We start from the raw sequence: 25,503 nt of genomic DNA on the forward strand, positions 1-25,503 counted from the left end.
CTGTTACAGTGGTATCAGAGCACGGCCAATTTCTCTTCTACAGGAAATCCGATCCCAATTTTTTTTCCGCGGCACCTATGGCTTTTGACTCCCATAGGTGCCGCATGGCAAGGATCAGTTGACTCCCTCGGCATCCGGAGATGCGAGAAGGGATCACAACGAAGATTCTGGCAAGGAGTATGGCCAGCCTCGGCCTACTCAGGCGGAGCATCGAGAGATGGAGCGTCGTCAATTGATCGACAATGCAGCAAAGATGATGCTCAATTTTGCGAAGGACCCAAAATTTGCAAAATATATGAGCAAGACTTCTTTCCAGGAAGTGCAGGAGCAGTGGCAGAAAACCACAGAACCGCCCCGAAAACCCGCTCTCAAGAAACCTCTTGCTCCCAAGAAATATACAGAGAAGGAATTAGGAGAGGTGGTTGATGCACGAAGTGCTCAGCTTTTTGATGCGCAAAACAAAGCTAAAAAGCATAGCAAAAAGCACAAGAAAGGCACTGACATCTTGGGTTATTTGGGTCGTCAGTTCTTCTTCTTCTTCTTCTTCTTCTTCTTCTTCTTCTTCTTCTTCTTACAGTTCTTCTAGCTCATCTGACTCGAGCGAAGAAGACCAAAAAGGTTAAAAGCGAGGCAAGAAACGCTTCGGAAAGGGCAAGAAAAAGGCAAAGAAGTCTAAATCTTGCCCAATGAGAGAGTTCTACAGAGGACTCGTCTACAGACAGTTTAGACTCTGACGACAACAACTTTTATGCAAAGAAGAAGAATTTTTATAAAGCCAACCAATATGACTTTGTGGAAGATAAAAGCAAGAAAGTCCGAGAGTTTAAGGAAGGTGGACAGTTAATTAAATTTGACACATTTTCGGAATATAGAGATGCTTCGAAGGCTTTGTCTTTTGTACAGCAGTTTGACATCGCTTTCACAAGAGGACGCTACTCAGAGCACGCTAAGATTCGGAGAGCTGCCTCTTACTTTAAGGGGAATGCTTGAACTTGGTGGTTCACGCTTCTTTTAAACAAGACTGCGCAAGTTAAATGGTTGAAATTTAAGAATCTTTTTATTTCTTCTTGGTTGACTCGAGAGTATGAACGTGATATACGAACTCCTTGGAACCATCTTCGGATGACCAAGAAAGATACAATGGACGCTTATTGCGAGAGATTCTGGAGCTCTTTGCTACCGGCCTCTTCATTTAAGAAGATCTCGTTCAAGGAACAGATTGAGCGGTATACCTTGGGTCTACCTACAAAGATCCAAGATCATTGCTTGGAACAGAAGTCAGCTTCTATTCAAGAGTTGATGAGTCATGTGAAACAGGGTTTTGCCATCCACTTTGGCAGCCTGACTTACCCCACCGATGAGATCATGACACAAAGAGCTGAACAGACTTCGACAAATGAAAGTAGAAAGAGAAAGAGCAGCCCAGAAAAGAAGGATGCACGACCCAAGCTTACGCCTTAGGAGGGGACTCGCTACATAAAGGAGGGGAAGTGCTTTGAATGCGGGGAAACTGGGCATATCTTCGCGAAGTGCCCTCGCAAGGCACCTAATGAACAGGATGAAGAAAGGCCAGAAAGTTCTAAAGCAGCTGAGAGACGTGGCAGAAAAGGCAGATAAAAAGCAGAACTAGTACCACATCGCGTGGGGCCTGAACCGAATCAAATGAATGAAAGTACAAACTTTGCTGCTTTTGGGGCAAAGTGAAAGATCAAAAAGCTCTTTTGAAGGAGCCAAGGCCAACTTCTTGAATTGGCGGCTCGATTTGGAATTACGCCTGATAGGCTGAGGCCACAGGCGGAGGTAGTTCGAGTGGCACCCGGATGGGATGTTGCCATTACACCGAGCATTGGCAAACTTCGTCGCCTTCAGAGGTAGTGATGTTCTACTCGAAATCCCTTGGTACCATAACAACAACGCCGTGGGTGACTACCGGGCCGAGAAAGTGACTTTGAAAAATGAAGGGCTCAGAGATTGTACTTGATGAACTTCAATTTCTTTACTCATTTTTTTTGGGAGAGAACTGAACAATGGATAAAGGTCGAATATGTTTTGGACCTGAACAAAAAAACGCCAAGATTTTTTCCACACTCATGCTGATTGCTTTTCAGAGGGCCTGTCAGGCGAGTTACCACCCGCTCATCCTGAGGATTATACTGATGCCAGGAAGCACACCACCAAACCGGCCACCTTACCGTGTGAGCCGAGCCCAGAACGAAGAGATTATGAACCAAGTGAAAGACTTTTGGAAAAGGGTCTTTTCCAGCGTAGTACTTGACCGTTTTGCTCTCAAGTGTTGTTGGTTTTGAAGAAAGACGGATCTTGGCGAATGTGCATCGATTATAGAGCTCTCAACAAAATCACCATCAAGAACAGATTTTGATTCCTAGGATCGATGATATACTCGACAGATTACAGGGATCCTCGTGTTTCAGCAGGATTGATTTGAAGAGTGGATATCATCAGATCCGAATCGCGCCGGAAGCCGTCTACAAGACAGTCTTTCGGATGACTTTTAAGTTATTTGATATTTTGGTGATGCCTTTTGGATTAACCAATGCTCTTGCAACATTTAACCGGATGATGGACAAGATTCTTTGAGAATACAGGCTATTTGTTGGCACTTTCTTTGACGATATCATTGTTTTCTCCAAGGATGAGGCAGAACACTCAGATCATCTGCTTCAAGTCTTTCAGGCATTACGAGATCACAAGTTAGTGATTAATGCAAAGAAAAGTGGATTTTTCCTACCAGAGATACACTTTTTAGGACACATTGTGTCAGCAGAAAGAGTGCAGATGGATCCAGCCAAGATAGAGACTATCCGTGATTGGCCCAATTTTAAGAATGTCCATGAAGTTAAAAGCTTCTTGGGATTGTGTTCGTACTATAGGCGGTTCATTCGAAAGTTTGCAGAGGTTGCTTCCCCTTTGCATATCTTCACACAGATAGGAGTCCCTTTCTCGTGGGGACCCACAGAGGTGACTGCCTTTCAGACTTTGAAAGAGAAATTGACTACAGGACCCGTTTTGACTTTGTCGGACTTGCAGAAGTTGTTTATAGTATATTGTGATACTTGTGGTCGTAGTCTGGATGCGTTCTTAATGCAAGAAGGCCAATGTCATTGCCTACGAGAGCCGATTGTTCTCAAGGCCAGAATTGACAGCACAGATTTGTGAGAAAGAGCTTTTGGCGGCTATCCATGCTCTTATTCAGTGGCGACATTACCTACTCGGAGCCAATTTTACGGTTTTCACAGATGATGCGAGTTTACGCTCCTTCTTGTCACAGAAGCAACTATCGGAAAAAGCAGATGCGTTGGGCAAACATCTTGTCACGATTTACTTCCGGATTGTCCATGTGCAGGGACAGAAGAAATTGGTGGCAAATACTTTGTCCCAAAAGCCGTTGGTTCTGGCTATTTCCGCGATACATCATAGAAACTTCAAGGATATGGTCGGTTAGTACGCCACAGAACAAATTTTGTAGATGTATTCAATTGAATACAGAAAGGGGAGATAGTAGCGGATTATTCCATTCGGGATGGCTACTTGATGAAGAAAACCATGTTGTGCGTTACACAGTCGTTGAAGGGAAAAGGTTCTACCGAAGGTCAAGTTTGACAGGCATAAAGCACATGGATTGTTACAGCATTTTTACCCATACCCACCCGCCCTGGGAAAGTATTGCAATGGATTTCATCTCCCGAGAACACAGCGTGGACACGATTGTTTATTGCCCGCGTCTTTAGATTACATGGCATGCCTGAGACGATTGTCTCCGACAGGACCCCAGGTTCATGAGTTTGTTTTGGACGGCTATTTGGGAGAACATAGGCACGCGGTTGCAGTTCTCGTTCCACCAATTCAGTGGTACTGGCTTTGTTGAAGTCTTCTTGGTTGGATTAAAAGACTACTTGGGAAAGGTTTTTACCTTTGGTGGAATATGCCTACAGAAACACGTTTAAATCTTTGATGGGGAAGATGCCATTTGAGATTTTTGAATTTGCTATGAAGGTTCTACCCTTCCTTAGCGCGAAAGATAAGATTTTTCTTTGAAGCCGACCAGTTCACGAGGGACTTGGTCCGGAAGGCTTTGCAGCAATTTCAGGAAAGACAGAAAAAGGCAGCAGATCGCCATTGTCGCGATTTGAAATTGAAGGAGAAGAATCGGGTCCTCTTACATTATGGGAAGACACAACCAAGGAAGAAAACAAAAGGGAAAGGAGCGACTTCTTTGTAAGCTTAGCATGACATAGTGTGGACCTTTCCAGGTTTTCCGAAAAGATAAATGATATCTCCTTTGGATTGAAGCTGCCAGAATACTTAGAGGATTCACAATTTTTTTTAAATGTGAGTCTCTTGAAGCCTTTTGAAGGCGATGTGCATGTTGATGAACAACCCGAATTGGAACTTTACCTTGAAGCTTTTGGTTTAGCATAGTCTACTCCAAATGGAACCCCGAATTCAGCTTGGCCGAAGATCTGGTGCAGTGGGATGCACAAGAGGGGAGTTACTCCGCTCCTTTGTCAACAGATGCCTCGAATTTTTGAATACTAGAGTCACTGATGTCTCTTTGAGCTTCAGAGATACTGAGAGCTGACAGTATTCTGCTGGATGACTTTATGAAATGGAATTCCGGAAAATATGAAACTGACTTGTTCTTGACTTGTTTTTAAGTGCAGGAACTGATAGACGAAATGACTGCAGCATTTCGGTCTAAACGATCTCAAATAGACATGGTTGCAATAGGGGTTAGTCAATTGGGCATCTATGAGGTCCCAACTGGATCTAGATGCGATTGCTAGCTACATTGCCGATAAATCATGGTCTAAGATCCGAATGAATGTTGAATGTCATGTGATGTCGTGTGATGTGACTATCGATTGGTACATGTGCTAGATGTGTGTTCCTAGTGCGTAGGTACTAACAGTCAGTGTCTGCTAAGACGGTTTATGGCCTCTGTCTGTTTTGCAGGCATAATCGAAGGCGATTACAATGCTTTCAAGAGGGGGGTATGTCAGAAAGTGATGACGTGGCTGCCCGAAACCCTAATTCTATTGAAACCCTAACCCTAAAATCAAAAACCCTAATTATGTCCTAACCCTAACCCTAACCCTGCTTTGTTGACGTGGCGGGCTGACACGTGGCCTGTTGTACGGACATAAGCGTGATTTACGGAAAGCTGGGCAACTTTTTGGCGTTGCTTTTTCTATGCAAATTGCTAAGAAAGAGAGAGAGAACCCTCTTTGCTTTATTTTAGCAAGAGCAAGAGAAAGAGAAAGCCTCTCTGCTTTATTTATTAAAAGAAAGAGAGAGGAAGAACTTTTGCTTTATTTTCAAAGCTTTTACTTGAAGCTTTTGATTTTAGCTTTTGGGGCTCTGCTTTTAGCAACCCTTGTAACTTTAAATATGTGAGCAGGCCTCTCACAACTCAGAGCATCTGGACACAGAGTCTGAGTGTGAGCGCCTGCCCGCACTCTTGTACTTTGAACTCGGATAATATAAAAAGAAATACCGAAAGGGGCGCGAGTCTTTGAGCCAATATCTCTAGGCACGGAACTCTGTCGAGCCAATGTCGAATTCAATTGTGTACTGTGAACTATTTTGAAGTGGTTATTTGGTGCTGTCGCGGTAGATTCTTGACTTGGAGTGTCCAAGTCTATTACAAATGACATTGCCTTCTTGCATTAAGACTCCACCCAAACTACGACCACAAGCATCACAATATACTTCAAAAGACTTCTGCAAGTCTGACTCAGTCAAAACTGGTCCCGTAGTCAATTTCTCTTTCAAAGTCTGAAAGGCAGTCACCTCTATGGGTCCCCAAGAGAAAGTGACTCCTTTTTGTGTCAAGATATGCAAAGAGGAAGAAACCTCTGCAAACTTTCGAGTGAACCGCCTGTAGTACGAACAAAGTCCCAGGAAGCTTCTAACTTCATGGATATTCTTCAAATCGGGCCAATCACGGATACTCTCTATCTTGGCCGATCCATTTGCACTCCCGCTGCTGAGACAATGTGTCCCAAAAAACGTATCTCCGGTAGGAAAAATTCACTTTTCTTTGCATTAATCACTAACTTGTGATCTCGTAATGCCTGAAAGACCTGAAGCAAATGATCTCAGTGTTCTGCCTCATCCTTGGAGAAAACAATGATATCATCAAAGAAAGTGCCAACAAATAGCCTGTACTCTCGAAAAATCATGTCCATCATCCGGTTAAATGTCGCAGGAGCATTGGTTAAGCCAAAAGGCATCACCAAAAACTCAAATAACCCAAAAGTCGTTCGAAATGATGTCTTGTAGACGTCTCTCGGCGCTATCCTAATCTAATGATATCCACTCTTCAAGTCGATCCTGCTAAAGCACGAGGATCCCTGTAACCTGTCGAGTATATCATCGATCCTAGGAATCGGAAATCTGTTCTTGAAGGTGATTTAGTTGAGAGCTCTATAATCGATGCACATTCTCCAAGATCTGTCTTTCTTCAAAACCAACAACACTGGAGAGCAATACGGTGAAGTACTAGGCTGGACAAGACCCTTTTCCAAGAGGTCTTTCACTTGGTTCATAATCTCTTCATTCTGTGCTCGGCTCACACGGTAGGGTGGCCGGTTCGGTGGTGTACTACCAGGTATCACATCGATGGTATGATCTTCAGGACGAGCAGGTGGTAACTCGCCTGGTAGTCCCTCTGAGAAGCAATCGACGTGAGAGTGGAGAAAATCTTGGAGTTCTTTATCAAGTTTAGACATATTTGTCCTATCCTCATTACTCAATTCTTTCATAAAGATCGAGTAAACAAACAAACTCGATTTCATTAATTTAGAAATGGTCGAAGCCCGATACAATAGGGACAGACTCGCCCTTCAGTTTAATGTGAAGTACAATGGTTCTGCCCTTCTCTGTAGTCAATGTCGCTTTCCTCGCCCGATAGTCGACCACGGCGTTGTTCTTGTGGTACCACGGAATTCCCAAGAGAACATCACAACCTTCCAAAGGCATTATGTAAAAGTCCTCATGCCCCAAATACCCCTGACAATGCAACCGAAGTTTGCCAATGACAGGTGTAACGGCTACATCCCTGCCAGGTGCCGCTAGAACTACCTCTACAAGTGGTCCCATCCGATCGGAAGTGATCTCGAGCCGCACCGCCAATTCCAGTGAAATGAAGTTGGCCTTGGCTCCTCCATCAAAGAAGATCAGGGCTTCTTGGTCTTTCACTTTGCCCCAAGCTCGGCAAAGTGTTGTACTCTCGTCCATTGTGTTGGGATCGGTACCCACACAATCTGGAACCAGTCCTGTTTTCATCTTGCCTTTTCTTCCACGTTCCTTAGCTGCTCTCGAACTGTGAGGCCTTTCGTCGTCCTTGTCATTCTGTTCTCTCTGTGCCTTCTTAGGGCACTTCACGGAGATATGTCCAATTTCCTCGCATCCAAAGCACTTCCCCACCCTGATGAAGAGAGCTCTCTCCTGAGGAGTAAGCTTGGGTCGTGCATCCTTCTTTTCTGGGTTGCTCTTTCTCTTTCTACTTTCATTTGCTGAAGTCTCTTCGGCTCGTTATGTCATGACCTCATCGGTGGGGTAGGTTAGACTGCCAGAGTGAATGGAAAAACCCCGTTTCGCATGACTCGTCAACTCCTGAATAGAAGCTGACTTCTGCTCCAAGCAGTGATGTCGAATCTCTGTAGGTAGACCCAAGGTAAACCGCTCAATCTGTTCTCTAAATGAGATCTTCTTGAATGAAGAGGCGGGTAGAAAAGAGCTCTAGAATCTCTCGCAATAAGCGTCCACTGTATCTTTCTTGGTCATCCGAAGATGGTTCCGAGCAGCTCTTATATCACATTCATACTCTCGAATCAACCAAGAAGAAATAAAAAGCTTCTTAAATTTCAGTCATTTAACTGGCGCAGTTTTGTTTAAAAGAAGCGTGGACCACCAAGTTCGAGCATTCCCCTTAAAATAAGAGGCAGCTCTCCGAATCTTAGAGTGCTCTGAGTAGCATCCTCCCGCGAAAGCGATGACAAACTGCTATACAAAAGACAAAACCTTCGAAGCATCTCTATATCCTGAAAACGTGTCAAATTTAATTGACTGTCCACCTTCCTTAAACTCTCAAACTTTCTTGCTTTTATCTTCCAGAAAGTCATATTGGTTGGCTTTATAAAAATTCTTCTTCTTTGCATAAAAGTTGCCGTCGTCAGAGTCTGAACGGTCTATAGACAAGTCCTCTGTAGAACTGTCACTCACTGGGCGAGATTTAGACTTCTTTGCCCTTTTCTTGCCCTTTCCGAAGCGTTGTTTCTTGCTTCATTTTTTGCCTTTGAGGTCTTCTTCGCTCGAGTCAAATGAGCTAGAAGAACTGTCAAAAGAAGAAGAAGAAGAAGAACTGGGTACTTCTTCAAATCGAACACGCTTCTTCTGTTTCTTTGCCTTTTCAAATGTCGAATGATGACCCAAATAACCCAGGAAGTCAGTGCCTTTCTTCTACTTTTTGCCGTGCTTTTTAGCTTTGTTTTGCGCGTCAAAAAGCTGAGCAATCCATGCATCACTCACCTCTTCTAATTCCTTCTCTGAGTATTTCTTGTGAGCAAAAGGTTTCTTAAGAGCAAGTTTCGGGGGTGGTGTTGTGGTTTTCTGTCACTGCTCGTGCACTTCCTGAAAAGAAGTCTCGCTCATATATTTTGCAAATTTTGGGTCCTTCGCAAAATTGAGCATCATCTTTATTGCATCGCCGATCAATTGACAACGCTCCATCTCTCGTCGCTCTGCCTAAGTAGGCTGAGGCGGGCCATACTCCTTGTCTGAATCTTCGTTGTGATCCCTTCCCGCATCTCCGGATGGAGAGGGAGTCGACTGATCCTTGCGTGAAGCGATAGGTGCCGCGCAAAAAAAAAAAACTGGGATCGGATTTTCCCTAGAAGAGAAATCGACCGTGCTCTGATACCACTGTAACAGACTTGGACACTCCAAGTCAAGAATCAACTGTGACAGCACCAAATAACCACTTCAAAACAATTCACAGTTCACAATTGATTTACACTCGCCGACGGAGTTCTGTGCCTAGAGATATTGGCCCCAAAGACTCGCGCCCCTTTCGGTATTTCTTTTTGTATTAATCTGAGTTCAAAGTACAAGAGTGGTTGGGTCTCACTCTCAAACTCTGTGTCCAGATGCTCTTCAGAGTGGGAGCCGAAACCACTTATTTATTTGTTTACAAGGGATGCCAAAAGCAGAGCCCCAAAAGCTGCCAACTTTTTAAAAATAAAGCAATTTGTCTCATAAGACTTACTTGAAAATTAAAGCAAAGTTCAAAAGCTGCCCCAAAAATTACGTAGAGCTTCATATTGCTTTTCCCAGCGCAAAAAAGCGAAAAAATCTGCCGTGCAATCCAGCGTGAAACGCGCCGCGTTCTCATGTCTGCACATTTTCCGGCTATTTTCCCTGCTGCCTGCAACGTCAGCAATGCAATCTTTCCCTGCATACAAGGCAGCCACGTCACTAGTTTGTGACAGCTTACCCTCGGATTTCTTGGACTGCATGTCTTGTGCATTGTCTTGACTTACTCATAGAGAATATAGGCAAGTTGCCATGAGTATTGCCTATTGTTACAGATGCCACTAAGATGACCACCTTAAACATCAGGCTTTAGCTATCTTCAAGAGCCATAGTACACTTGACATGGTGCGGCCCTCGAAGACCAGGTTTGCTTATATGTATTTAGTGTTACGGAGACTCTTCAAATTGGGATCCACTTCTTCAGACAGTCGTGGATCTGGGCGCTCGTGAAGCATAGAGTGGGCTGAGATTGTGGGCTGAAAATGTTGAGTGTGTGTGGCCTTTAGATAGTGTTTGGGAGTGCTGAGGAGAGTGTGTGGCCATGCAAACTGGTGGCGCTAGGTGATGGGAATCCAAGGCAAGCGTTGGCGAGTGTGTGTGTGGGCGTTCTCTGATAGATGGAGCATGCTATTGATTTTCGGCAGTTTTCGTTATTGTTGTCGAACCATAAGAGGCGATATGCCTTGATGCCATGTGGCTCACCATATCCGCAATATATTGTGCTGATGCTTTTGCGGTGAGAATTTTGGATGAGAACCGGTGAGAGAGGATGCTGATGAAGAGACATATTACAGAGTGCAAGTCTTTGATACAGGACTAGTAAGAACTTGTCTTTTGGAATTGATTATTGATTTCATTGCAAATCTTTTGTGGTCATTTCAAATTTGCGGTGATACCATTGCTCCTCGTGGAACTCTTCGCTAGAGGGGGGGTTAATGTCATGGACACAAGAATCTAGCCCATTTGGGAAGCTTCTAGAAGTTTCTAGAAGCTTGGAGAAGATTTTGGAAGAATCTAGAAGCTCCTACAAGTTTCTAGAAGCTTGGAGAAGATTTCGGAAGAATCTAGAAGTTTCTAGTCTAGAAGATTCTCACCTCCTCAAGAAGAACCTAGAAAGTTCTAACCTCCTCTAGTAACCTCCTCAAACATTAGTATAAATAGGGGTCTTGGGGTACAAGCCCTTCAGTCTTGCCAACACTAGTTGTCAGGCTCCTATGAGGAAACCCCACTTCTAGCTCTTGTATTATGTTCAAGTCTTGTCCTTGCAATCAAGCCTTGTCTTGTACTCGAGTCATGTAATCCAAGTCTTGTATCATGTTCTCTTAATCAAGTATTAGGTCTTGTAGATTAAGCTTATAATCAAGTCCCAAGTTCTTGTACACTGTGAGCGCCTTCTCTTGCTCTCTTCTAGCTCTAAACACGTTCATAACAGCTGCATTGCTTCATCCTTTCTACAAGACGCCAGAGCTTTTCCATGAGAGGAGTCTCTTGAAGCTCAAGGATGATTTGATCAATATGATGTATGACATTGACAAGCAGCTAGAGAACAATCTAGGACCACCCTTTGCTAGAGCTGTGGTGTTGAGACCAGAGGCTACCAAGTTTCCTCTTTCATGGTGGCAGAATTATGGAGGACTAGGTCTTCCAACACTTACACATCTGGCTTTACGAGTACTTTCACAAGCAATTGAAAATCTTGAGACTTGTAGTATTTGTACTTACCATTGCCATATATTGAACCAAGTGTGAAATCTCAATGCTCATGGCTATAGGATTGCTCGGTTGGTGCATGCGAGGGCAATTGGAGCGCTTAATCCTTGATACATACAAAGATCCGCAATCGTCTCAGCACTTCTCAACTAGAGAACTTAGTAGTCTATTACAGAGCAAATATGAGGCTTGTGCGAGCCTAACACACTTTGGAAACACCCAAGCAGGTCCACTTTTACTTTTCACATGAATGATTGAATCATGATACACTCAACCCTTGAGTACTTAGTAAATACTAAATAATGTTTTCTCGGTTTTCAACAAGCAGACCCACCACGCGTGAAGATGGTGGCAAATCCAAGTGCTATGGACGAGGTGGAGCTACAGATAAAAAATGAGCAGGTGGAGATTATTCGGTTGCTTCATAGGAAGTTCGAGAGTGTTGATCAGTGTGTGATGAGGTCACGCGCACAGGCTTTGGCTATTTCTCTACGTAAGCATGCTCCAAACCCAGAGAGTGCTCGAAGGAAGAGCATTCATAAAGGGAAGCTTCCTCTTTGTTCTTCTCGGAAACGGGCAAACGAGGTTGTTTATCTCATTGAGGCTTTGACAGATGCAGTAGAGGATGATGTTGGTCAGAGACAGGATGATCTACATCAGGCAGAGGTGTCCATGATGGCAGAGCCACAGTACGATGAAGAGGGCAATGTCCTAACAGATGGGGACTTGCTCTCTTCAACGGAGTCTTCATCTGCATCTGATGATGATTTTTGAGGATGGGGCCATTCCATGGGCTAGCTAGCTATTGAGTACTCTCTGCTACTAACGGAGTCTTCATCTGCATCTGATGATGATTTTTGAGGATGGGGCCATTCCATGGGCTAGCTAGCTATTGAGTGCTCTCTGCTACTATATAGACTTACTTTTTAAGTAGGATGGTTTCATTAATGACATTTGTACGCTCTATGATGAGCCTTTTGTTATAGCCTGGGCCTTGTAGGCTTCATCAATGTCGTCTTAACTTTGAAGTCCCTTGCAGTAGTTACTCAGTATGTGGTTGTCTTGTAAAACATGTCTTTGAATGTCTCTATAACTTGTTGCCTTCTTTCTTGTTTTTTATTGGAAATTTCCTAGAAAATTTAGTAAATTGCGGGTTTTTTTACAAGAGTATGTATTTTTACGTACATAAAGTTTTTTTATGTACGAAACAACGTACAGTACGTACATATACGCCACGTACAATACGTTCTAAACTGCCTTGCGATGAACACTCCCCCCGCACTCCTGGTCCGGGCCATTAGTTGTTCAACGACTCCCTCACTTCTCCCGCAAATAACCTAAAAAGGTCCGGGCCGGGAGATATAGAGGCCTTTTACAACCAGCCCCCCCCCCCCCCAAGACCGCAGCCTGCGTCGTTTGGAGGTTCAAGCATACAACCAAACGCTCCCCAACATCTCGTCTACGTCGTTCGGAGGTTTTTCAGCATACATTGAAACGCTCCCCACACATCTCATCTGCGCCATTTCGAGGTTCAGACAATACCAAAACAGCATTTCTCACTACTACACCCGGGAGTAAATAACCAAGCATTGAAACCAATATCAAAACCAGAGTCAAACAGTTCAAATCGGCACCAAGGCAGGTTCAAAACAGAAACCTTCCATTTCAAACAAGTTCCAAACAAGATCACCAAACAAGTTCTCAAACAAAATTCAAAAAACTCCTAATTCAAGCATTCTCGACATCCATCGAGCTCGAAAGTCGACAGGGCTTACGTCTTAAAACTTGCATCAAAATTAGGGTTAAATTTCTTCCATAAGATTGTAGCCGACCGCAGCATAGTCCATAAGCTCTTGAATAGTCAAAACATGCCTTGATAAGCAGTGTTCCTGCGGCGGTGATGGTAGTCCCAAGACATAGCAATCACACTGGACCTCCAAGGTTATCAACTGGAGAAGAGACACATGTTACGAGATGTCCAAAAATTTCAAATTGTAATCTGCTAGGTTTTGTGTGGCAAGCATTTCAGGATAACCCACTCTGCCAGAAGCTGCACTCCAAAGAAAGATGTCTGAAGGCATGTGACTTCAGACAAAAATTTTGTTGAAAGCTTGCAAAGTCCTTGGAGTGAGCAAATTGGAAGCTATAGACATCCACCACTTCTTGACACTGCCTCTGAGAAAAACGATGGCTTTATAAAAAAAAATGATCCTTCTCGTGCAAGTGATCTTGAATTCCTTACGCCTTATGCCCTGTAAGACAGAGCGATGAAGACGGGAGCGCGCCCAATGCGCGATGAAGGGTGGGAGTGACTAATAAGTCCGAGGTCAGGACACAAAGGTTCTTTCATAGAATATCCTGTAAAACTTGGAAGCGCTATCTTGTCATGTCTGCTCTTTGGTAGGACCGGTACGCTTTCAGAAAAGCACACCCCTGAAGCTCTGATACCATTGTAACGGGACGGGCACCACGTGCCAACGGAAAAGAACAAACTAAACAACTTTAAGCGCTCTAAATAATAACTGAATTGAAAGAAATGCACGATACACGAGACGCGGAGTGGCAGAGTTCCACCCCAAGAGAGCACTTGCCCCAAACCTTGGCGCCCCTTTCGGTATTTCTTTATATTGCTTCAACTCAATACAAGCCGGTACTCCATGCTCTGCACCTTCACCTGGAAGCGTGCCAACAAATGAGCCCATGGCACATATTTAAAGGCCCTTGGCCTATGAAAAGCAATTACATGAAAAGCTTCAAACTCAGAAGCATCTGGTCCCAAAATCACTAGCGCCAAAAGCTACCAGCACGTTTTGCGAAAATCCGTAGAGCTCCCAGCATGTCAGCGCAAATTACGAGCGTTGTACAGTGCCACGTCAGCATGCCAACACAAATTGTGAGACGTCCATACAGCTGCCATCATCTTTTTTACGCAAGGGAGTTTGAGTGTGTATATGTGCCAGCTTTACTTCTAGTGACTTGGGCTCTATTGCTTCTTCTTAGAGTTCAGGCTCCTCGACCGGATCTGCAGGTTGGCTCCATTCTTCAGTGGCTTGACACGTCAACAGTCTATGACAGATTACAAAGTTGAGTCCCTTCTCTGAAAAATTATAATCTGAATTAGAAGAACTCCAGGCCTTAAATAAATCAATTATGGTAAATCGACTTATTAATGGCTCTAACTGTAGAAGAAAAAATGCCAATTGCAAACAGGTTCGATGTGCTTGATGTGTAGCTCCAAACAGAGCCCCTTCTTGTGTGGCTCTTGCTCAGCCCTAGGCCAGCATACTCTCTGAGTATGACGCTTGATAGTGAAGCGCACAAGACAGAGCTGCCCTCTAAGGCAGATTCGGCCTGTTTTGAAAATGCACAGAAATCAGGTGCTGAAAGGCTTAATCGAATTGATTTGCAGGCTGCTGGGGTTCGACTAGGGGCAAGGATGAAGTTCAATGTTGATGACAAGCTAAGATTTGCATTGTGCAGTGTGTGTGAGCTTCAGAAGGGCACACGGTTCTGAGCGAGATTGCAGCGCCTTTGTTTTGGCTGAATCGGGCTGGTGTGAGGTTGTCCTGCAGAGCTGGAGCTATGGCATTATTCGCCTTGAGCTACTGAAGGACTCTTGCGTTGAGCTCGAATCAAGATGAAGCTCGTGTTGTCTGCCACAGGCACTCTGAGAGGGATGGGTAGCCAAGTTGGTGGTGCCTAGTTTGGCAAGTTGACCTTAAAATTTGCCCATTACCAAAATTGGCTAGGAGTCTTCAATTTCAAACATGAATGAGTGCACGTCCCTTGAAGTGCGAACTGATTTGATGCTCACCCTCTGCCTAGAATACGGAACTGTTCACCATGATTTTAGAATCTCATCAATCAAGCCATAATGAAGGGTAGTGGCACCACAGGAGTACATGCCCAATCACCAAGCTCACTTAAGAGAGTCTCATTAAACTAAATGCAAATGCATAGATGGTATGATTCCAATCAACTGGCGAGAGAAGGGAGCACCACTTGATCTAGCAGAGAGATGAAAAGTGCCTAGGATTAATAAGACTAAAAAATGGAATTAGCGATCATGAGGCTCTGATACAACAGGATTAGGCTAGGGTGGATTGATGTTAGTAGCATTCATGAGTATTAACCATGACACAATGCTAATCAAACTTAATCAATATGGAGACAATGTTTGCTTGTTTGTGTGCCTGTTTTTTGTCTTCCCCTGTTTTTTGGGTTGGTGGTTTCACAGCTTGGTGGCGACATACCCTTATGATGTTGATGGTGCCTGGTGGCTGGCAGGTTTCCTCGGCTTCAGCTTGTCCTGCCGAATGCTGTGTTTTTGCAGGTCCCCAGAGTCCTGTTGGGATGGTTCAAGGCTTCTCATCTCTATGCTCCACAAGATCTTTGTTACAAGCTGCTCTTCATGGTGTGGATGGTGGATTCAGCTTTATGTTGTCCAGGTGGTTTGGCCATTGGTTAGTCAGAAGCTCCCCAGATCGCTTTCTATCTCAGCCTCATTTACACGTATCTTTTACCCTCGTCCTGTTCCATGGTTTTTGTTTTCCAGTGGTTTTTTCACCTTTGGCTGTACCTTGAAATCTCACTTCAGCCATATTTTGTAATTGACATTTTGCCTTCACGTAATACCAGTCTCTTTTTTTTGTCCTTTTCCTTAGAGAGAGAGAGAGAGAGAGAGAGAAGAAGAAGAAGAAGAGAATTTTAACGTCGTAGGAAACTATCCCAAGAGACCTTAAAGATCTATCCGACGAGGAGAATTGAACTCGAGACCTGTTATTCAAGAGGGAAATGGCATAACCAATCTACCACACTTGGGTGATAGAAAGGTTATACCATTTTCCTCTTCTTATTAGCACACCCACACACACACACCCGAGAAGAAGAGAATTTTAACGTCAGAGAGAGAGAGAGAGAGAGAGAGAGAGACCTCAAATTGTTGGTTTCGAAATGTATAGATCACCTTCAACTTTTTTCTTTCACCAGGGCATGGGTCACAAAAACCGATAAGACCTGACTTCTTCACACCATCATGCAGCTGCAAGGATGAAACCATATCATCAACAAAATGACAATGTCAAAGAGCAAAAGCTACTAAGCATATTGACCAGGCTAGTAAAAGTGCGGTTAAATGAAAACAAGTGCAAAGTACATTGAGAAATAATCCTAAGTCATTTCTCCAAGAGAAAGATAACAAAGTTATGATGAACCTGAAGCTGTTCATTTTCCACAAGAAAATTCAAAGTAGTTGTGACATCAAGTACTGGTGGTGGGACATTATCCTCTTCCTCAAGTGACACATCAAAATTGCTTTCTAAATCATGCGCACTTCCATAGATTGCCTGTTTTATAACCAATCCTCCGTTTTTAAGCTGCCTGTCCCGTTTCCTGTCTGCCACATTTTTCAAAAGCAGCTGAGCTTTACTGGCCTTTGCTCTTGCTTCACGAATCTGCAGCAGTGACACTGATTAGCTGTTGCAAATTAAGCTCCCAGTGGCACCTAAGGGTTGAAACATCCATTAACCAAAGTAGCTGCACTTTAAAATCACACATTTTAGAGGGACAAAGAGAATCTCTTTAGACAGATCCTTCAATCCCAGTACAGAGCACGAGAATCAAAAGGCAGGCATAAGCTAAACCAAACAGACCTTAAGACACAACATCACCATGCCATCAGTGCTAATGAGCATGGCGCTCTGCACTTTGATGGCATGCCATGCTAAAATCCAAATTTCAAGTGCCAATTGGAAATGCAAATTCAACATTGCCACTAGAACATACAATGAAGCCAACTATGCAACCTAGTTTCGAGAAAATTATACAGACGTATGTATCAATTAGCGCTTTGAAAACATAGTATGTCAAGTAAACTACAACCACACTAAAAACACTAAATATTTCCATTTAAGAACAAACCTGAGCAGCAGATGAGCTTCTTCTCTCCCTTCTTTTCACCTCTTTTCTTCGCAAAAAGTAAGGCTTTATTACATAGCTCTGTTTCAGCAACCACCAATGAGACACCTTAGAAGTTGTTATATCTGAGAAGTGAGGAACAGATTTTATAAACTTTTTGGCAAGGAAACATACTTTCAGTAAGACGTAAATTGAGGTTGGAAGGAGCAATGCGCCGGTAGCAATCAACGGGTTGAGAGCCGGTGTTAACAGTATCTGTGCGACATCTTCAAAATGTTTACTCTCTGGATAGAAATTAATCAAAAATCTTTGTTTGGTGACTTTAGCCAGAAACAAAACTGATGTTATTAAACAAAAACTATCCATAGTCCTCAAAGAAAAGCATTCTCATCAGCGTCCATGATCAAATGTACACTTAAAAACAAGCATGTCAAATGCAAATGCACAGGAAGCTGTTTTGTTTTGTGGTGGCTTCATTTCGTGCGTGCGTGCGTGCGGGTGTGTGTGTGTGTGTGTGTGTGTGTGTGTGTGTGTGTGTGTGTGTGTGTGTGTGTGTGTGTGTGTGTGTGTGTTTTTGTTTGTTTTGTATCCCTTCTTTTCATGGGTTTTCCTCGCTTTGAGGTTTCCCACTTGTAAATTAATCAAAGCAGATTTAACAAAAAAAAAAGTGTGTGTGTGTGTGTGAGGTTTCCCACTTGTAAATTAATCAAAGCAGATTTACAAAAAAAAAATGTGTGTGTGTGTGTGCATGTGGGCGTGTGCGCGTGTGTGTGTGTGTGTGTGTGTGTGTGGGCGTGGCAAGCGCGGGAGGGGGTTGACTTGTATCATTAACATCTGCAAAAGGCTTGAAGAAGGTGATATATTCATTAGGTAACAATGGAAAACAAACGAGGCAGATGGCAGTGATCTTTGGCATACCTTTCATGTGTTCAGTGTAGCTTGAGACATCTGTGCCATCTATCAAGGATGCTATTACCCCTGTCATGGAGTTTCCGGAGAGTGTTACCTTTGAGTTACACTCTCAGAGAATCGTGGTTATGGGCAGATCAAACCAGTACCTTAAATGTGATACGATGGGTCACCTGGTGAAGGATTGCCAAACTCTTTGCTCAACATATGTATAGGATAAGTGTGAGCATCTGCTTGTTACAGGGAGGAAACACATTATTGGTGGACCGTATCGGTGGCATCACGGGGCTGGTGATACTCAGCCGTCTAGATTCGAGACTCTGATAAGCTACTCCTTTTGCGGGAAAATCCGCTTGGTCACCAGCATCTGCATTCAGAGCATTTTCGATATTGCTCACTGGAGGTGACTTCCCTCTTCGTTATAAATTCAGATGGGACAACCACTCAATGGATACTCTTAGCTCCATTCACAGTCCAGTGGTCACATTGAAGGTCTCCTATTTGGCATGCAAGGTGGTGGGATACATAATGTCAGTTGCACATCTTTTGCACTACCAAGATGATGACTATTCCCAGAATTGTGACTGTCTTTCCCTTGGCAAAAAGTTGTCACAGGGTCAAAGCTAGCTTAGCTCTTGCACGGAATCCCCTTGATTTTGGCAGATCCTTTTGTTCCCTATACAGATGTAGACAGGGGATGGATCTAGTGTAACCAACAATCCACTGGCAAGGCGGTGAACCAACAGCAAACACGCGTGGGAACTTGAAAACTGACAACACTTAGATATCTAAACAACTGCAGTCAAGACACAGTAGAGCATAGTTCTCTACCCACTGCCCAGATGCATTAGCCCCCAAGTTAGGGGCCCCTTTTGGTACTTTTTATAAATAAGTCGTGGAGTACAACTTCCGGGGATCTGCAAGAGTGGGCTCCCAAGGCTCACTTACAAAGGCATTGAAACTCAAAAGCAAAAGCTCTAACACGCACCAAAAAGCTTTGCTAGCTAAAATCAAATGCCCATAAGTCAATTGCTTTCATAATTGTCTGAAAAAGCAATCCCAGCTTCCATACGACCCTACCACATCATCAATTAGAAAACGAGGCACGCTGTACAGCACAATTCCTGCCCCGATGCATGGGCAATCGGTTTTTGAGATGGGTCCTTTGTCCCTCCTGGGCCTGTACTAGGCCAAAGCTCTGCCCATCCGGTTGGTAAAGTCATGCCATGTCATCGCTCCCCCCCCCCCCCCCCCCCCTTCCCCCTGCGCGTATCACAAAGTGATGACATGGCATGCCCAACTGGAAGAGAAATGGTCGAGCAGACGAGAGACTGAACCGACCAACTGAAAGAAATTATGACGCACCCACCATGGGGCCCAAAACCCTAAAAGACAGAAGCTTGAGCTCCGAAAGAGATTTCCGTAAATCGCGCTGACATGCTGACGTGGCAGGTGATACCCAAATGCAGAGGAAGTCGACTGATCTCTGTTTGAATCCATAAGTGTCGCGAGAAAAGGATCGTATTTCCCAGTAGAAGAGAAATTAGCCGCGCTCTGATACCACTGCAACAAGCTTGGACACGTGGTACCAAACGTACTATACGTAGCGTATATGTACGTACTGTACGTTGTTCCGTACAGGAAAAAATTTTATGTACGTAAAAATACGTACTCTTGTAAAAAAACCACAGAATACTACATTTTCTAGGACTTTTCTAATATAAATCAAGAGAGAAGCCAACAACTTATAGAGACATTCAAAGACATGTTTTCCAAAACAACCACATACTGTGTAACTACTGCAAGAGACTTAAAAGTTAAGACGACATTGATAATTGAACAAGAACATCAAGGCTCAAGAGTCAAATGAGATCTGAAATAAAAATGAACACACCAATGCTGAAAACATCAAATGACAAAGTACCACAGGTGATAGCCTACAAGGCCCACTCCATAACAAAAGGCTCATCAGCCATCATAAATGAAAGCATCCTACTCAAAAAGTCTGTCTATATAGTAGTAGAAAGCACTAAATAGCTAGCTCAAAGCTAGCCCATCATCCATGTGATGGCCCCATTCTCAAAAGTCATCATCAGATGCAGATGAAGACTCTGTTGAAGAGACCAAGTCCCCATCCGTCAAGACATTGACCTCTTCATCGTACTCTAGCTCTGCCATCATGGACATCTGTGCCGCATGTAGATCATCCTCTACTGCCTTTGTCGAAGCCTCAATGAGACGAACAGCCTCGTTTGCCCGTTTCCGAGAAGAACGAATAGGTAGCTTCCCTTTACGAATGCTCTCTCTTCGAGCACTATCTGGGTCTGGATCATGCTCACATAGAGGAATAGCCAAAGCTCGTGCACGTGACCTCGTCACACGCCGATCAACACTCTCCAACTCCCTGTGAAGCAGCCGAATAATCTCCTGCTCATTTCTAATCTACACCTCCACCTCCTCTATAGCACAAGGATCCGCACCATCTTCACCTTGGTTGGGTCTGCCTGTTGAAAAATGAAAACAGAGGAAATATTATTTAGTATGTACTAAGTACTCAATGGCCGAGTGTATCATGATTCATGACTCAATCATTCATGTGAAAATTAATAGTAGACCTGCTTGGGTGTTCCCAAAGCGCGGTAGGCTCACACAAGCCTCATATTTGCTCGGCAATAGACTAACTTCTCTAGTTGAGAAGTGTTGAGACGATTGCCGATCTTCGTATGTATCAAAGAATAAGCGCTCCAGTTGCGCTCGCATACACCAGCCGTGCAATCCTACAAGAATGAGCATTGAGATTTAATATATGGCAATAGTAAGTACTAAGTACATTGTACAAAAACTGTAAGTCTCAAGATTCTCAATTACCTGTGAAAGTACTCGTAAAGCCAGATGTGTAAGCGTTGGAAGACCTTGTCTCCCATAATTCTGCCACCATGTAAGAGGAAACTTGGTAGCCTCTGGCCTCAACACCACAGCTCTAGCAAAGGATGGTCCTAGATTGTTCATGAAGCTGATCATCTCTGCATCAATCTCTAGCTGATTGTCAATGTCGTACATCATATTGATGTAATCATCCTTGAGCTTTAAGAGAGTCCTCTCATGGAAAAGCTCAGGCGTCTTGTAGAAAGGATAAAGCAATGCATCCATCCCGTGAATGGGACGACTCATGAAAGTCCATCTCCTTTCTACAATGGCCACGATGTCATCTCGGCTGAAATTTTCAGCAATAAAACAAAGTTGAATTGGCAAATTCAAATGACAACAAGTCTACTAGAAGATTTCAAAAGACAAGCACTTACCAGCTCTGTGTCAGAGACACGCACTCTGTAAGGTGTCTCTTCATCTCCATGAAGAGATGATAGACTAGGCCCAATGTAGAGCCCTCCATGTCTGTGGTGACTCGAAGAAGCACATACATTGGCTGCAATGCCACTGTCAAACTCTGAACCTGTGTCCAAAAGGACTCATTGAGCACCCGTCCCTGTATGTATTTAGTGGGCTCTGTCTGCGAGTGATGCATCAATCTCCACTTCGGGTCCACGACTGTCTAGAGAAGTGGATCCCTCAATTTGAAGAGTCTCTGTAGCACTAAATACATATAAGCAAATCTGGTCTTTGAGGGTCGCACCATATCAAGTGTATTGTGGCTCATGAAGATAGCTAAAGCTTGATGTTTCTTGCGGAAAAAGGTGGTCATCTTAGTGGCATTTGTAACAATAGGCAATACCCAAGGCAACTTGCCTATATCCTCCATAAGTAAGTCAAGACAATGCGCAGCACATGGAGTCCAAGAAATCCGAGGGTAAGCTGCCTCGACCATTTCACCCATAAGTTTACAATTTGAGGCATTGTCAGTCACAACCTGTACCACATTATCCTTCCCAACCTCATCTATAGCTTTCTTGATGTGCCCAAAGATAAACTCACCACTGATGCGCTCTCCGGCCTTCCCTGCATCCACAACACGCAAGAAGTATGTGCCAAGACAAGACGACACAAGAACATTAATGATGTGCCGCCTACGAACGTCACTCCAGCCATCTGATATGATGGTGCACCCAAACTGCTGCCAACCGGCCTTGACCGGGACAAAAGCCTTATCTATCAAAGCCTTCTGCTCATCAAGCATTGTAGTGCGCATCTTCTTATACTCCACCCCTGACCATGAATCTATGTGACCAACATCAGCTATAGCCCGGACCATCCTCTTCCATTGCTCAGTCCTCAAAACATTGAAGGAGATGTTGCACTCAATGAGAGTACGCGCAATCTCCATCTCAGCCACCTTTTGACGCTCCTTCACCCAAGAAAGAGAGTTCACACACGAAGGCAAGGTGCTTTGCCTACGTGCATCCATATCACCTCGATCTTCCTCCTCCTGAACAACTCGAGCCCTCTTTCAACTAGAACCAGCAATGGGATGATCCTCTTGAACCTCGGAAGATGAACCACCAAAATCCCCAATAAGAGTATCATGAAGAGCATCCTGTGTGCGTTGGCTACCTGTATTTTTTTTTTGGTGTTGGTACTTCCAGAAAATTCTCCGCAATCAGCTTGTCCCTAATATCCTGTGGAACCTTTTTGCACCCAACACAATTGTTGGTCGTGCCAATGCCTGTCAGATGCTTGACGACATGAGAAATTGTACTCGTGAGCTCAAAATTACAGTACTTGCATTGCCATTGTCGAGTGCCGGAACCCGCTTGGCCTGGAGTGTTGATAATGCGGATGACATTGGTATGCTCCTTCCAGTACGGGTTGCATTGCTTAGGCATGATGAATCTGTCGCAAACAATTAGACAGACACGTGACACGAGTGAGAGAAAGAGATAGAGAGAGAGAGAGAGAGAGGGAGCCCCGGAGCCTGCAAGAACTTGGAGAAGAGAGAGAGAGAGAGAGAGAGAGAGAGGCTTTACGTGCACACTATTTCTCTGCAAATTTCTTTGCAGTGTGACTGGTTACTAGTTCTCTGCAATTTGTTACTGCTCAATGCAAGCGCCTTAAAAATAAGCCCCAAAAATTGGTCGCTTGGGCCTAGCGAAACCCTCACGCTGGAAAAGGGGCAGAATTTTTATTTTATTTTAAACAGCACCGTACAAATCGATCCGTACGGTACGGATCCGTACAGATCACCCGTACGGTACGGTATGGATTCGGACGTACGTGTTGATCCTACCTTACGAGTCCAAGTCAAGATTCTATCGCGACACAGCAGAGATTCACTTCAAAACAGTTCATAGTTCACAATTGATACGACACGGCCAGGCGGAGTTCCGTGCCTAGAGATACTGGCCCCAAAGACTGGCGCCCCTTTCGGTGTTTCTTTTTGTATTAATCTATGCTCAAAGTACAAGGGAGTGGGAGGGTTCTCACTCTCAGACTCTACGTCCAGATGCTCTGCAGAGTGAGAGCCCAACAACTTATTTAAAGGTTTACAAGGGATGCCAAAAGCAAAGCCCCAAAAGCTGCCATCTTTACACATAAGCTTAAAATAAAGCAATTTTATAATAAAAAAAGCTCTCTCTCTCTCTCTCTCTCTCTCTCTCTCTCTCTCTCTCTCTCTCTCTCTCTCTCTCTCTCTCTCTCTCTCTCTCTCTCTCCAAGCCTTGTGTAGGTACTAGGAACTGCGTAGAGAAAAGCTTGAGTTCCGTATTGTCTGCAACGTGAAAAGCGAGATCCGTACAGCCAGCCACGTCAGTCCTGTCAGCGGATTTTCCGCCGCAAATCCCAGAGGACCGTACACTGCCACGTCAGCCCTGTCTTCCCGGGTTTACTGCCACCCGAGGTGTGTGGGTGTGTCCTCTGCTGCCCCACATTTGACACGTCACCAATTTGTGACATTAGATTTTGAGATGGAGATGGAGATTACATGATTTGCATAGTGATCATCTACAGACTCAAAAAAGGAAGGTGGCATCAAATGATCCTACTAGTGCAAAATAAAGACGACACATATCGTATGTGTGTCGACTATAAAGCACTAAATAGGATCACTATCAAGAATAGGTTTCCCGTTCCATGGGTAGAAGACCTATTTGATGAGCTACAAGGGTCAACCTACTTCAGTAGGATTGACCTAAAAAGTGGCTACCATCAAATATAAGGATAGTTGATCAAGACATTGTAAAGACCGCATTTCACACTACGTTTGGTTTTTAGGAATACATTGTCATGCCTTTTGGCTTGAGCAATGCACCAACCACATTTAACCGCTTGATGGAGAAGCTATTCAGGCCTCACCGAACCTTTACTGGAGTGTTCTTTGATGATATAATCATCTATTGTAATTCACTAGACGACACAAGCAACATCTCCAGGTAATATTTCAGGTCTTATGAGAGAAAAAGCTTTATATTACCCTCCTCTTGAAAGCATTGTAATCGCCCTCGATTATGCCTGCAAAACAGACAGAGGCCATAAATTGTCTTAGCAGACACTGACTGTTAGTACCGACGCACTAGGAAAACACATTTAGCACATGTACAATCGACAGTCACATCACAGGACATCACAAGACAAATCATATTCAAAATTTATTCGGATCTCAGACCATGATTAATCGGTAACGTATTTAGCATCGCATCTAGATCCACTCGGGACCTCATAGATGCCCGATTAACTAATCCTTATTGCAACCATGTCTATTTGAGGTGTTGACAAAGGAGTGGGGTGACTCCCCTCTTGTACATACCCACTGCACCCAATTCCGCCCAAGCTGAGTTCGGGGTTCTATCGGAATAGACTATGCTAAACCAAATGCTTCAAGGTAAAGGTTCACAAGCTGAGGAGTATCTGCCAGGTCCTCCTCCTCCATCCACTTCGCATCCAATACGGGATAGTTCTTGAATTTAACCAAGAACCGCCTTATCACTTTACCTTTTATCTTTCTATCTTTATGTGCTAATATCTGTTCTGGAACGAGTATCTCCTCGTTTTCCTTCACTTCGGGTTGCTCATCTGGCTCCCCATCATCGGGCGCATCGCCTTTAAAAGGCTTCAGGAGACTCACATAAAAAGCATTGTGAATCCTCCAAGTATCGAGCAACTTCAGTCTAAAGTTTATCTTTTCGAAAATCTAGAAAGGTCCATAGTATCTCATGCTAAGCTTTATAAAAAGCCGCTCCTTTCCCTTTTTCTTTCTTAGGCGTGCCTTCTCAAGACGTAAGAGCACCCAATCGTTCTCCTTTAATTTCAAATCGCGTCGATGTCGATCTGCTACCTTTTTCTGTCTTTATTGCGATTTCTGCAAAGCCTCCCGGACCTTGGCAAAAGCAGTGTCCAAGTCCCGTGTGTACTGGTCAGCTTCAAAAATCTTATCTTTCGTGCTTAGGAAGGGTGAAACCTTCGTAGCACCTTCCATAATCTCAAATGGCGCCTTCCCCGTCGAAGAGTGAATCATGTTAGAGTAGGCAAATTCCACCAAAGGCAAATACTTTTCCCATTGAGTCTTCTGATCCGAGATGTAAGACTTCAATAAATCCAATACGACTGAATTTGCACTCTCCAATCGCCCATCTGTCTGCAGGTGGAAGATGACGAGAACTGCAACCGCGTGCCAATGTTCTCGCAAGTCGCCTTCCAAAACAAACTCGTGAATCTGGGGTCTCTTTCGGAGACAATTGTCTCAAG

The 25,503-nt window shown here is 44.0% G+C and overlaps 1 protein-coding gene across 5 annotated transcripts in view; it reads right to left on the reverse strand.

The window, feature by feature from the left end:
* OWL1 (DNAJ heat shock N-terminal domain-containing protein) overlaps window positions 1-25,503 on the reverse strand; it is a 99,980-nt gene that overhangs the window by 18,469 nt on the left and 56,008 nt on the right. For all 5 annotated transcript variants that reach the window (XM_086528243.1, XM_086528244.1, XM_086528246.1 and 2 more), the window contains 4 exons: window positions 17,137-17,217; window positions 16,966-17,043; window positions 16,260-16,499; window positions 15,980-16,087 (listed from right to left, as the gene is read on the reverse strand). In XM_086528243.1, coding sequence (XP_086384369.1) covers window positions 15,980-16,087; window positions 16,260-16,499; window positions 16,966-17,043; window positions 17,137-17,217 — 507 coding nt within the window. The remainder of the gene's footprint in view (window positions 1-15,979; window positions 16,088-16,259; window positions 16,500-16,965; window positions 17,044-17,136; window positions 17,218-25,503) is intronic.

This window comes from Adiantum capillus-veneris, chromosome 14 (genome assembly GCF_014529385.1).
Source record: "Adiantum capillus-veneris isolate H3 chromosome 14, ASM1452938v2, whole genome shotgun sequence".
NCBI lineage: Eukaryota > Viridiplantae > Streptophyta > Polypodiopsida > Polypodiales > Pteridaceae > Adiantum > Adiantum capillus-veneris.